General features: G+C 66.0%; 1 protein-coding gene across 1 annotated transcript; it reads right to left on the bottom strand.

Annotated features, from left to right (window-relative positions):
• Positions 1 to 507: 507 nt before the first annotated feature.
• KCNN4 (potassium calcium-activated channel subfamily N member 4) lies at positions 508 to 11,955 on the bottom strand. The gene is made up of 9 exons (XM_037883279.2): positions 11,755 to 11,955; positions 9,202 to 9,297; positions 6,814 to 7,223; positions 6,170 to 6,299; positions 5,247 to 5,357; positions 3,909 to 4,027; positions 3,626 to 3,695; positions 2,863 to 3,040; positions 508 to 2,265 (listed from the first exon to the last, which is right to left on the bottom strand). Exons 1-9 carry the CDS (start codon positions 11,953 to 11,955, stop codon positions 2,258 to 2,260), a joined length of 1,323 nt encoding a protein of 440 aa, XP_037739207.1. The 3' UTR covers positions 508 to 2,257.
• Positions 11,956 to 13,662: the final 1,707 nt, after the last annotated feature.

Genomic DNA, 13,662 nt, shown 5'->3' with positions numbered 1-13,662 from the left:
CCCTGAAGCTGGTCCCCCAGCCAGCCCCCCATCTTTTCTAGCAACCCCCCCCCGCACCCTCCGCGCATTCCTCCCGTCTCTTTCCGGGGTCCAGGCCAAGCTCTGCCAAGCGAGGAACGGACCCAGGTGTCCGGGAGAGCCTAGGGCTGGGGGAAGGAAACAGGGCAGCAGGAGTAGAAAAGGGGGTGTCCCTGGGATTGAGGGGGGCCTTGGCAAGATGTAAGTGAAAGGAGATGGGAGCTGTGAATGGGGAGGGGAGCTGACATAGTGGGGGGCAGGATGCAAGGGGACAATGGGGGTGTGGCGGAGGGGGAGCTGAAAATGAAGGGTCCTAGTGGGTTGGGGGTTTGTCCAGGGCTGGCAGGTTGTCGGGGTGATGGATGGGGAAGGGGCTGCGGAGCCCTGTGATGCGGGGTGGTGTGGGGAAGGGGACAGCTGGGGGGGGGGGGCGGAGATTTTTGGACCCAGGGCAGCCGAGCTCAGAAGGAAGAGAGGCCGAGGCAGGCAGGTGGGCAGATGGCTTTTATTTCCAATGCAGCAGCTGTGTCTGTGACCATCAGACTGCCGTGAGCCAGTGCGCCAGGCGCTGTACGGCACCATGGCTGGGCATCCGGCACCCCAGGGCCCCATGTGCCAGGCGCTGTACGGCAGCATGGCTGGGCATTCAGGGGACTGTGGGGGTGCCCCAGCCCCCCACCCCCAGATGCCAGGCACTGGACAAACTGCAACCCCAAAGCTGGTCCCTGCCCCGGAGAGCTGATGGCCATGAAACTCCTCCCGCCACCTCTGCGGGGTAATTCACACCCTGCATCTAACCCCGCTGGGACTGTCATGTCATGGGGACCCCCTGTTAATTTAGGGGATTCCAGTTCCTGACCCCCCCCCGCCACTTGCCTGAGATGTTCCTGACCCTGAGCCCAAATGGCTAGACAGGCACCCCTTGCCCGGCGCTGAGATGTGGCCACCTCTGGGGTGGGGCAGGGGCTGTTTACACAGGGACCCCTCGGTGATGATGCAGCCACCTCCGGGGGTTTAGGACAGCGCGTGAGGGAGAACTGCAACTGCAGCGGGGAGTTTAGGGAATCACGGGAGCTGGGTTTGGCCAGGATGCCTGGGTTCGTGCCCTCAGTCTGGGGCAGGAGGGGGAACCGGGAGGGCCCTAGTGCCCACAATGGGCTGAGGCCCCGGGTTTGTTTCTTGGCTGAAATGTGCAAGGCACCAGCGTCCCCCACGTTAAACCCCATGCTCAAGGGGCCGTTCCAGCCTGGGTATTTCATGGTGCTCCAGGCTGGTCAGCAACAAGAACTGGCCTTGGGCGTGCCTGGTGCTGTACGTACAGCCATTTGCCCCGGTTGAGGGTCGTGTCCTCTGTGGTCTGCCTCCTGGGCACCTGGTGTGAGCGTGCGCAGTCTTGTCTAAAGAGGGGACCCGCTGTCTTTCACACTCAGCCCCCCTGCACACTGGGCCACCACCTGTTACGACTCCCATGTGCTCTGTGTTTCACGTTTCTAGGGGCTCGCACGGCTGCTCACAATCCCAAAGCCTCTTGTGCAAAGCAAAGTCTCGCACACTGGGTCCCTCGCATACCAGAGCCCCTGGTGCAAAACATGCGTCTGCCGTGTTTCACAGCCAGCAACCCTCACATGCCTGTTCACACTCACGGTGCCCCTGGGGCAAAGCACAGGCTGAGCGTGTTTCACAGCTTGGCTCTTCTGCACAACAGCTCACATTCACTGCTCACCCTTGTGCACAGTGTGGGCTTGCCGTGTCTCACGCCCTGAAGCCTTCACAAGCCCAGAGCCCCTTGTGCAAAGCGCGTGTCTTCCCTGACTCACATCCTGGGACCCTCGCACGCCTGTTCACAATCACATCTACTGGTGCAAAGCACGTGCCTTGCCATCTTCTGCAGCCTGGGTCTTCGCACGCCCGCTCACAGCTGGGGTGTCCTGCCGCAAAGCGTGGGCCCGTGCATGGATCATTCCCCAGTGGGGATCCCCCCCAGTACGGCGTGTGCCCACCGTGTTTCACCCCCCGGCACGTCGCAGAGCTGACAGCCCCCCTGCGGGCGTGTAACCCTCTTGCACTTTGGAACCGCGGTTCCGGGCTGCGGCCACCAGGTAGCGCTGTTGTCCACCCATTCCCAGCCCCACAAGTGGTGTCTCCTTCAGTCCTACACAGGGCTGAGTCCCTGCAGGCCTCTATGGGGCAGGCGCCCGCTGGACCAGGGTCTGGGCTCCAACGCCGGGACAACCCCTCCTCACCGGCCTGCGGAGCAGAGAGAAACGGAGCCAGAGGTTAAACTCGCCCCAGAGGGAACCAAAACGAGGGTCCCGGCCATTTACATTTCACACCCCAGCCCCACCCTCTCCCCCCACACACACTAAGGGGTGGGGAGGAAAAGGGGGGCTTGTGAATTCACAGGCAGACCTGGTGTGGGGGGAGCTCAGGGCTGGGCTGGCAGGGGGCTGCAGGTCAGGAGTGAGGGGCACCGGCAGGGCTGGTGGGGGGAGAGCCCAGGACTGGGCTGGGAGGGGGCTGCAGGTCGGGAGTGAGGGGCACTGGCAGGGTGGGGAGGGTGGGCAGTAGCTCAGTGCTGGGCTGGCAGGGGGCTGTGGGTCGGGAGTGGGGGGCACTGGCTCAGGGCTGGGCTGGCAGGGGGCTGCGGGTCGGGAGTGGGGGGCTCCGGCAGCGCTGGGGGGGCTGGCAGGGGCTGCGGGTCGGGAGTGGGGGGCACTGGCAGGGCTGGTGGGGGGGAGCCCAGGGCTGGGCTGGCAGGGGGCTGCGGGTCGGGAGTGAGGGCTCCGGCAGCGCTGGGGGGGCTGGCAGGGGCTGCGGGTCGGGAGTGGGGGGCACGGGGCCCACCTGTCTGGGTGTCCTGGGGCTGGAGCAGCCACGGCTCCTGCGGTTGTCTGTCCTCCAGGGCGGCCGTCACCAGCCGCGTCAGCGCGTCCAGCTTCTGGTCCAGGGCGTCGATTCGCTTCTCCAGGCCGCGCTGGGAGGTGCTGAGCCCGGTGCTGAGGTCGCAGAGAATCGTCTGCACCTGGGGGGGAGCGGACAAAACCCCGGGGCATCGTGGGAGAGCGGCCAAGGGTCAGACGCCCCTTCTGAGGGTGAGCCTCCGGCGGGGGGAGGACGTGTAGCCCCTGGAGGGCAGCAGCGCCCCACAGCCCGCTCAGCCGGTGCCCCTCACTCCCGACCCGCAGCGCCCTGGCTCTAACCCACTGGACCTCACTCCCCCCCCAGAGCCGGGGAGAGAACCCAGGAGTTCTGGTTCCCAGTCCCCCCCACCCCGCAGCCGCTCTAACCCACTGGACCCCACTCCCCCCTCCCCCACAGCCAGGGAGAGAACCCAGGAGTCCTAGCCCCCAGCCCCCTCGCCCCCTGCTCTAACCCACTGGACCCCACTCTCTTCCCAGAGCCAGGGAGAGAACCCAGGAGTCCTGGCTCCCAGCCCCCCATCCTGGCTCAGTCCCTACAGTTTCTACCTTATTGTCCCCGAGCAGGGGGCTGTGTGGCGCTGGGTTCCTTAGGGCCCCTGGGAGGGGGAAGCCAGGCTGGGGCCCGGGGTTTGAGCGATCCCCAGATCGAAGACTCCCCTCCGCTGGGACGTGCGGCCAAGACTCACCTGCGACACGTCCACCAAGGCGTTAACCTGGTCTCGGAGCTTCCGGTGCCGAACCCGGACCTCCCGGAACCTGCAGAACCGGAGAACGAGCTCAGCCGGGGCCCCTCGCTCCCGACCCCAAGCCCCCTGCCAGCCCAGCCCTGGGCTCCCCTCTCCCCTCCCAGAGCTGGGGAGAGAACCCAGGAGTCCTGGCTCCCAGCCCTGTGCTCTAACCACTAGATCCCACCACCCCCACCCTCCAGAGGCCGGGAGCGGACCCAGGCGTCCGGGCGCTGTCACTCACCTGTGGATGGCCGCCAGCAAGCGCCTGTGATGTGTCCGGGCCCGGCGCCCGGCCCTGGCCGTGCTGTGCTTGTGGAAGAGCCAAGCCGCCTGCAGGACGTTCGCGGCCGAGTTCTTCATCTGGGGGGGACGGAGACCAGTCAGGGTCCTTCCCACAATGCACCGAGGCAGCTGGGCCCTGCCCCAACCTGGGGCCCATGGGCTGGGCTCTTAGGGTGGGATGGGGAGGGGCACAAAGCACCTGGACTCTGAGGTTCCTCCCTATGCTTCCCACAATGCCCCTGGGCTACAGGGTTGGGCACTTTCCCACCATGCACCTGGGGCCTTAGTATTCCCCCATCCCACAATGCACTGGATCTTGGAGGATGGGTACTTTCCCACAATGCACCAGGTGTTACTCATCCCCTGTCCCACAATGCACCTGAATCTCTGGGGCTTGGCCACCTCAATGCACCTGGAGCCTTAATATTTCCCCATCCCACAATGCACTGGATCTTGGAGGATGGGTACTTTCCCACAATGCACCAGGTGTTACTCATCCCCTGTCCCACAATGCACCTGAATCTCTGGGGCTTGGCCACTTCAATGCACCTGGAGCCTTAATATTTCCCCATCCCACAATGCACTGGATCTTGGAGGATGGGTACTTTCCCACAATGCACCAGGTGTTACTCGTCCCCTGTCCCACAATGCACCTGAATCTCTGGGGCTTGGCCACTTCAATACACCTGGAGCCTTAATATTTCCCCATCCCACAATGCACCTGGATCTTGGAGGATGGGTACTTTCCCACAATGCACCAGGTGTTACTCGTCCCCTGTCCCACAATGCACCTGAATCTCCGGGGCTTGGCCACTTCAATGCACCTGGAGCCTTAATATTTCCCCATCCCACAATGCACTGGATCTTGGAAGATGGGTACTTTCCCACAGTGCACCGGGTCTTACTTTTCCCCTGTCCCACAATGCACCTGGATTTCCAGGGCTTGGCCACTTTCTCACAATGCCCCTGTGTCAACTTAGCCTGTGCAGGCCAACCAGCCCACGGGGGCCCAGCCAAGCCCTACCATGCCGGGGGGCGGGGGGGTCAGGGCCTGGCTGTGGGGCGGGATGGCACGGGGGGCCCTGCCCCCTCCCCCCCAGCAGGCACCGGGTCAGCCCAGAGAGCCGGGAGCGTTTCCCGTCCCCGTCCGCAGAAGGACGTTTGTAAAACAGCCAGGTCAGAGCGGGGGCGGGGCGGGGCTGGGAGCCCGGACCCCTGGGTTCTATCCCAGCTCTGGGAGGGCAGTGGGGTCTGGTGGTTAGAGGCTGGGGGCCCGGACGCCTGGGTTCTGCCCCACCTCTTTGGTGCACTGTGTGTCCAGCATGAAGTTGTGAACGTGTCTCTCCGCCCGGCTGAACTCCAGTTTGTCGGCTGCCACGGCCACCAGCAGCGCCGTGCAGCCAACGCCCTGCGGCAGAGACGGGGCATGTGATTAGCCAGGCAGTGCCCCAGGGTGGCACTAGGGGGCGCTGTGCTGCGGGGGGGGGGAGGGGCTGGCCCCATGGCAGCACGAGGGGGCGCTGTGCTGCAGGGGGGCGGGAACAGGGGCTGGCCCCAGGGTGGCACTAGGGGGCACTGTGCTGCAAGGGGGGCTGGCCCCAGGGAAGCATTAGGGGGCGCTGTGCTGCGGGAACGGGGGCTGGCCCCAGGGTGGCACTAGGGGGTGCTGTGCTGCAGGGGAGGGGCTGGCCCCATGGCAGCCTTAGGGGGCACTGTGCTGTGGGGGGGAGGGGCTCGCCCCAGGGTGGCACTAGGGGGCGCTGTGCTGCGGGGGAGCGGCTGGCCCCATGGCAGCACGAGGGGGCGCTGTGCTGCAGGGGGGCGGGAACAGGGGCTGGCCCCAGGGTGGCACTAGGGGGCACTGTGCTGCAAGGGGGGCTGGCCCCAGGGAAGCATTAGGGGGCGCTGTGCTGCGGGAACGGGGGCTGGCCCCAGGGTGGCACTAGGGGGTGCTGTGCTGCAGGGGGGGCTGGCCCCAGGGAAGCATTAGGGGGCGCTGTGCTGCGGGAGAGGGGCTGGCCCCATGGCAGCACTAGGGGGCGCTGTGCTGCAGGGGGGGCTGGCCCCAGGGAAGCACTAGGGGGCGCTGTGTTGCGGAAGAGGGCCTGGCCCCATGGCAGCCCCAGGGGGCGCTGTGCTGCAGGGGGGCGGGAACGGCGGACTGACCCCAGGGTGGCACGGGGGGGGGGGGGGCGCGGTGCTGGGGGTCAGGGCCCTTACCATGATGCCGGTGCACAGACAGACCATCCGGCCACACACCGTCACTGGCACCACGTCCCCGTAGCCGATGGTGAGGAAGGTGATGGGGATCACCCACAGCGTCCCCTCCAGGTGCCCTGCTCCGTTCTCCCTACGGCGCGGGGGGCACAGAGACAGCGTCAGAGACCCCCCCACTGAGCCTGCCCTGCCCCCTCCCCTGCCCCCACAATGCCCCTGGGCCTTCTGCCTGGCGGCTTTCCCAGCATGCCCTTGGGCCTACAGCGGCAGCCCCGCAACCCACAATGCACCTGGCCGCTTGGCCCCTTTCCCACCATGCAGCTGGGCCTTCGGCCGCTTTCCCATGATGCACCTGGCCTTAAGTAGCCCGCTTCCCTACGATGCCCCTGGGCCTTTGGACTCTTTCCCATGATGCACCTTGGCCCAATGGATGCTTTCCCATGATGCACCTTGGCCCAAGGGATGCTTTCCCATGATGCACCTGGGCCTAAATTAACCTGCTTTCCCATGGTGCACTTGGGCCCCAAGTTGGCCACTTTCCCACGATGGGCTTCGGGCCCCTGGACCACTTTCCCACCGTCCACTTGGGCCGCGGAGCGGGCCGCTGTCCCAGCCTGCCCCGGGGCTGCCCCGCGCCCGGCCCGCACCTCTCGCAGACGGACAGCACCCAGGAGGCGGTGAGCCAGAGCCCCAGGGTGAGCACCAGCAGCACCCGGCCCGGCTGGCCGTTGACCAGCAGCCGCAGGACGAAGGGGTGCTGGAAGCGGATCTGGTTGAGGGAGCCGATGGTCCGGTACGAGGCGTCCCCCAGCACCCGGCTCTGCAGCAGGGCGGCCCGCGGCACCAGGTACAGCCGCAGGAACATCAGCAGCGACAGGGGCACCTCGGCCCCCGGCAGGAAGGGCGGCGGGGGGCCCAGGTCGGGGGCCAGGCAGGGGGGGTCCCCGGTGGGGAAGGGGTGCAGGGAGCAGACCAGCAGCTCCAGCAGGATCAGGCCCAGCTTGGGGCCGCTCACCGCGATGCGCCAGTCTTGGAGCGAGTTGTCCAGCATGAAGAGCTGTGGGGGGAGAGACGAGGGGGAGCGCATGGAACCCAGGAGTCCGGGCTCCCAGCCCCCCGGCTCTAACCCACCAGACCCCACTCCCCTCCCGGAGCTGGGGAGAGAACCCAGGAGTCCTGACTTCACCCCTCTCTCTCTGTCCCGATTTCTCTCTTTCGTTTTCACTTTCTCCATCTTTCTTTCCCTCTCTGGGATTTGTCCCTGCCTAGGGGAGGATCCTCAGTTCAATGGAGCAACCCCCCCGCCGCCACCCCCGGCCCCTGGGGGGCTGTGGGGAGCTCAGCCCCGCAACCAGCTGCTGCAGGTAGGGGCCAGGCACGGCCCCCCACTGCCCTGCCCCACAAGGGGCCATCAGGGCAGAGGCAGGGAGACCCAGAGCTACTCTCCCCCTAGAGGGGCCCGGGAGTGGCTGGACCGGGGTGTGGGTGTGTGTGGGGGGGGGGGCTGAGCCCTGCTCCGTGCGTGTGCACGTGTCTGTCTGGGCCAAGAGGCGTGTGCGGGTGACTCACAGCCGGGATCCCTTCGCTCACCCGCCCCAAGAACCTGGGGCGGGAAACTTCCACCCGCGCAAGATCAGCCTCCCATTTCCGCCCCGCGGGCCATGAGCCCGCCCGGGTGTGACACCAACACCGCGTGTGTGTCTGTGTATCTGTGTGTGTGAGTCTGTGTGTGGGTGTGTGTCCCTGTGTGTGTCTGTGTATCTGTGTGTGTGAGTCTGTGTGTGGGTGTGTGTCCCTGTGTGCGTCTGTGTATCTGTGTGTGTGTCTGTGTGCAGGTGTGTGTCCCTGTGTGCGTCTGTGTATCTGTGTGTGTGAGTCTGTGTGTGGGTGTGTGTCCCTGTGTGCATCTGTGTATCTGTGTGTGTCTGTGTGTGGGTGTGTGTCCCTGTGTGCGTCTGTGTATCTGTGTGTGTGTCTGTGTGCAGGTGTGTGTCCCTGTGTGCGTCTGTGTATCTGTGTGTGTGAGTCTGTGTGTGGGTGTGTGTCCCTGTGTGCGTCTGTGTATCTGTGTGTGTGAGTCTGTGTGCGGGTGTGTGTGTCTGTGTGCGGGTGTGTGTCCCTGTGTGTGTCTGTGTGCGGGTGTGTGTCCCTGTGTGCGGGTGTGTATCTGTGTGTGTGAGTCTGTGTGCGGGTGTGTGTCCCTGTGTGCGTCTGTGTATCTGTGTGTGTGTCTCTGTGCAGGTGTGTGTCCCTGTGTGCGTCTGTGTATCTGTGTGTGTGAGTCTGTGTATGTGTGTCCCTGTGTGTGTCTGTGTATCTGTGTGTCTCTGTGTGCATCTGTGTGTGTCTATATGTGTGTATGTGTGTCTCTGTGTGTGTGTGTCCGTGTGTCTGTGTATCTCTGTGTGTGGGTCTCTGTGTCTGTCTCTGTGTGCGTCTGTGTGCGTTTGTCTTTGTGTGTGTGTGTATCTCTGTGTCTCTGTATGCGTGTGTGAGAGAGAGAGTGTGTATGTGTGCGTGCAGCGGGGACATGAACACCCAACCCACAACCCCGTCACCCACCAGCAGCTAGAAAAGCCCAGACTCAGCCTGATCTGGGGAGATTAGATGGAATCTGCCCCCAACCGAAGATGGAAAAATTTAGTCAATGTGCGTTTTCTGTCACCGGTTTGGGGGGGTTGGAGTGGGGGGCTGGGAGCCAGGACTCCTGGGTTCTTTCCCCGGCTCTGGGAGGGGAGTGGGGTCTAGTGGTTAGAGGGTATACGTGGGGGGTGGGGGGCAGAGCCAGGACTCCCGGGATCCAATTTGACTTGGGAAGAGCTGATAAGGAGGTGGCCACTTTAGATCCAAGAGCCCAGAACAGCTGGGGGGAGCTTCAGTCCCAAAGAGGGGAACCCCGAATGTACCCCCACCCCACCCACTGCAGAGGAGCCTTCTCGGGGGTGGGGGGAATCAGGGGCCAGCCTGGCGGTGGGCGGGCGGGGGGAGGTTCGTAGGACCCTGGGCTGGCCGACGTTTGCGGGGAGGCGCCTTACCTGGATCTCCTTGACGTGGAAGGCGAGGATGAGGCCCAGCAGGGCGGCGGTGGAGAGCGAGAGGAGGCATTTCACCAGGAACAGATACGCAAACCACTGAGGGGGGGAGAGAAAAGGGGGGTGAAACCCCCTGAGCCAGCCAGGCCCTGCCCTGGGGCTGGATGGGGGGCCAGCGCTCCCTAGAGGGGAAACGTCCCGTGCCCCATTCCCCAGCCCCCTAAGCCAGCCAGTCTCTGCCCTGGGGCTGGACGGGGGCCCCTAGAGGGGAGAGGCCCCGAGCCCCATTCCCGCCCCAGCCCGGGTGGGTGGCTCTGGGGCGTTTGACCCCCGTGCCCTGAAGCTCTCACTGCAAACTCTCATTGTCCTTTGTAATTGACCCAGGAAAGCGGCCGCCAGCCAAGGCCGATGCCACAGCCAGGCCCCAAGGGGGAGCGGGGTGGGGATCGTCCCCTCCCCCCCGGCCTAGTCCCCCCGCCTCCCCGGCTCTGCTGGCAGACGGCAAGTGACTGCCTCCAGCCCAGCCCAGATCGCAGCCCCACCCTGAGCAAACACGGCGCTGCTGGGGCAGGTGGAAGGTTTGGAGCGAGGCCGGGAGGAAGGTGGGAATTCGCCATGGAGAAGGGGGCAGGGCGCGGGCCAGGCCGCTCTGAGAGAGGCGGGTGCAGGGAACCCAGCGTCCAGCCCTGATAGAACCCAGGAGTCCGGACTCCCAGCCCCCTGCTCTAGCCACAAATCCCACTCCCCTCCCAGATCCAGGGAGAGAACCCAGGAGTCCTGGCTCCCAGCCCCCCCTCTCTAACCCCCAGATCACCCTCCCCCACGCCCTGTGCAGTGATTGATCGATCTCCTTCCATGTGAGAAGTTGCCACCTCCACCGCCCTGATCAATATTTATCCTGTCATTGGCCCAGAATCAACACCCCCCGCCCGGTGAAGGGCGCGATTGTGTTGGGAACAATCGGAGCAGCCAGTCTTGGCGGCTTCTTGCAAATGGGGCTGGATGGTGCCAAGAGCGGGAGCAGGATGACCAAGCTCTGCACCGGGAGCTGGTGCCCAGAAAGACATCAAAATGATCGCTGCTTCGTGCCTCGGTTTCCCCACTGAATCCCCCACCGCACTCCCTGCGGCACAGCGTGCCCCCCCCCAGCCCCATGCTGGGGCTTTGGGGCCAGCTCTGCCTGCCAGAGGAGAGCCCCCACCCTGCCCCCCTGCAGCACAAATTGTTTTTCCACAGCTCCGGGTTCCTGCCCAGACATGCCCACAGAAGGGAGGGTTCTGGGAGAGGGCCCAGAACGGATCCAGGGGCCCGCTCCAGACACCGAGCCAGGCTGAGCCCACGTGTAATCACTGGGAGGGTCCACTGGCCCCCGGAGAGTCACAGCAGTTAGCCAACCCCCTCCTCCCCGCCCCCCGAGATTCCAGAGCAGGGAGTCAGGACTCCTGGGTTCCACGACAAGGGACGAGATGAGAACCCAGGAGTCCAGGCTCCCCGCCCCTCCCCCTGCTCTAACCCACTAGAACCCACTCCCCTCCCAGATCCAGAGATAGAACCCTGGAGTTCTGGCTCCCAGCCCCCCCCCCGACACTCCCACCCCCACTCCCACCCGTCTAACGGCCCATGGCTGATGGCTGGTTAAATAAATGATTTGGATAATTAAGTTTCTGCAGCCCAGGGCTGCTGCCACCAGGCACCGAATTCCAGCATGTGGCAGCTAGTTCCGGGATGGGGTTGCAGGTCGGGCGAGAGGGGCACCGGCAGAGCTGGGGGGTGGACCCGGGGCTGGGCTGGCAGGGGCTGCGGGTCGGGAGTGAGGGGCACCGGCAGACTTGGGGGGTGGACCCGGGGCTGGGCTGGCAGGGGCTGCGGGTCGGGAGTGAGGGGCACCGGCAGAGCTGGGGGGTGGACCCGGGGCTGGGCTGGCAGGGGGCTGCGGGTCGGGAGTGAGGGGCACCGGCAGGGCTGGGGGGTGGACCCGGGGCTGGGCTGGCAGGGGGCTGTGGGTCGGGCGAGAGGGGCACCGGCAGAGCTGGGGGTGGACCCGGGGCTGGGCTGGCAGGGGGCTGCGGGTCGGGAGTGAGGGGCACCGGCAGAGCTGGGGGGTGGGTCCAGGGCTGGGATGGCAGGGGGCTGCGGGTCGGGAGTGAGGGGCACCGGCAGGGCCGGGGGGTGGACCCAGGGCTGGGCTGGCAGGGGGCTGCGGGTGGGCGTGAGGGGCACCGGCAGGGCTGGTTGGGGGGGTCCAGGGCTGGGCTGGCAGGGGGCTGCGGGTCGGGAGTGAGGGGCACCGGCAGAGCTGGGGGTGGACCCGGGGCTGGGCTGGCAGGGGGCTGCGGGTCGGGAGTGAGGGGCACTGGCAGAGCTGGGGGGTGGACTCAGAGCTGGGCTGGCAGGGGGCTGCGGGTCGGGAGTGAGGGGCACCGGCAGGGCCGGGGGGTGGATCCGGGGCTGGGCTGGCAGGGGCTGCAGGTCGGGAGTGAGGGGCACCGGCAGGGCCGGGGGCGGGGAAGCGGGGGGTGGGGGGGTTGTGGGTCGGGCTGAGGGGCACCCTCCTACCTTGCAGCCCCCGAACCAGGCCAGCTCCGTGTGGAGCACCATGAGCAGGATGCCCCCGAGCGCCAGGGCCAGGCCCCAGCCCGCCAGCCGCCCCTCGGCCTTCAGGAGCCTCTTCCGCAGCCGCAGCCGCCGCAGGTTCTCGCCCGGCGCCCCCGGCACCGGCAGGACGGTGGCTTCGGGGGCGTTCTGCTTGACTCCCATCTCCTGGGCGTAGGGGGGCACGGGCAGGCAGGGGGCGAGGGGCCCCCCGGCTGGCCCCCATCGCTGGCGCTTCAGCAACCAGCACGCAGCCAGCCTGACACCGGGGCAGGGGGCCACAACCCCTAGGCGGGCGGGCAGGGGGCACGGAGCGGAAAGGGGGGGCAGAGGAAAAGAGAGAGCTGGAGAAATCGAGGGGGTGGGAAAGGAAGGAAGGAAGGAAGGAGGGGGACGAGAGTCGCTGCGAAAGGGCGGGCGGGAGTGACTGGGGGGAGACGGGCCAGCGAGCAAGTCAGCCTGGCAGAGGTAATGGGACAGCCCCAGAAGGAGACGAGCAGGTGAGACCGAGAAATGGAGCGAATTTGGAAGAGACGGGCAGAGAGAGAAGAGAACGGAGGGAGTGCAGAAGAGAGAGAGACGGAGCGATAAAAAGATAAAGGGAAGGTGGAAGAGAGATAGATGAAGGGGTATTAGTACGGAGGGAAGGTGGCAGGGGAAGGTGGCAGGAGGCAGAGGGAAGGTGGCAGGAGCAGGAGGAGGGAAGGTGGCAGGGGAAGGTGGCAGCAGGTGGTGGGAAGGTGGCACGGGAGGGTGGCAGCGGGCACAGGGAAGGCAGCGGGAAGGTGGCAGGGGAAGGTGGCAGGGGAAAGTGGCAGGGGAAGGCAGCAGGAAGGTGGCAGGGGAAGGTGGCAGGGGAAGGCAGCGGGAAGGTGGCAGTGGGCACTGGGAAGGTGGCAGGGGAAGACGGAGGGAAGGTGGCAGGGGAAGGCAGCAGGAAGGTGGCAGGGGAAGGTGGAGGGAAGGTGTCAGTGGGCACAGGGAAGGCAGAGGGAAGGTGGCAGGGGAAGGCAGCGAGAAGGTGGCAGCAAGCAGAGGGAAGGTGGCAGGGGAAGGCGGAGGGAAGGTGGCAGCGGGCACAGGGAAGGCAGAGGGAAGGTGGCAGGGGAAGGGAGAGGGAAGGTGGCAGCAGGCACAGGGAAGGTGGCAGGGGAAGGCACAGGGAAGGTGGCAGGGGAAGGCAGCGGGAAGGTGGCAGTGGGCACTGGGAAGGTGGCAGGGGAAGACGGAGGGAAGGTGGCAGGGGAAGGCAGAGGGAAGGTGTCAGTGGGCACAGGGAAGGCAGAGGGAAGGTGGCCGGGGAAGGCAGAGGGAAGGTGGCAGCGGGCACAGGGAAGGCAGAGGGAAGGTGGCCGGGGAAGGCAGAGGGAAGGTGGCAGGGGAAGGCAGAGGGAAGGTGGCAGGGGAAGGCGCAGGGAAGGTGGCAGTGGGCACAGGGAAGGCAGAGGGAAGGTGGCAGGGGAAGGCAGAGGGAAGGTGGCAGGGGGCACAGGGAAGGCAGAAGGAAGGTGGCAGGGGAAGGCGGAGGGAAGGTGGCAGGGGAAGGCAGAGGGAAGGTGGCAGGGGAAGGCGCAGGGAAGGTGGCAGGGGAAGGCAGAGGGAAGGTGGCAGGGGGCACAGGGAAGGCAGAAGGAAGGTGGCAGGGGAAGGCGGAGGGAAGGTGGCAGGGGAAGGCAGCGGGAAGGTGGCAGCGGGCACAGGGAAGGCAGAGGGAAGGTGGCAGGGGGCACAGGGAAGGCAGAGGGAAGGTGGCAGGGGAAGGCAGAGGGAAGGTGTCAGTGGGCACAGGGAAGGCAGAGGGAAGGTGGCCGGGGAAGGCGAAGGGAAGGTGGCAGGGGAAGGCAGAAGGAAGGTGGCAGGGGAAGGCAGAAG

This window comes from Chelonia mydas, chromosome 24 (assembly GCF_015237465.2).
Source record: "Chelonia mydas isolate rCheMyd1 chromosome 24, rCheMyd1.pri.v2, whole genome shotgun sequence".
Classification (NCBI taxonomy): Eukaryota; Metazoa; Chordata; order Testudines; family Cheloniidae; genus Chelonia; species Chelonia mydas.
The sequence above is the reverse complement of the archived record's forward strand: the minus strand, read 5'-3'. Positions and strand labels throughout refer to the sequence as shown.

What these genes read in the sequence shown, in the direction of transcription:
- KCNN4 (XM_037883279.2), bottom strand. Translation starts at nt 11,955, where the DNA reads ATGGGAGTCAAGCAGAACGCCCCCGAAGCCACCGTCCTGCCGGTGCCG. An exon ending in GTCTGTGCACCGGCATCATG is followed by an intron (nt 5,358 to 6,169) that starts GTAAGGGCCCTG and finishes TCTCTGCCGCAG; the next exon opens with GGCGTTGGCTGCACGGCGCT. An exon ending in TTGCTGGCGGCCATCCACAG is followed by an intron (nt 3,696 to 3,908) that starts GTGAGTGACAGC and finishes CCGGTTCTGCAG; the next exon opens with GTTCCGGGAGGTCCGGGTTC.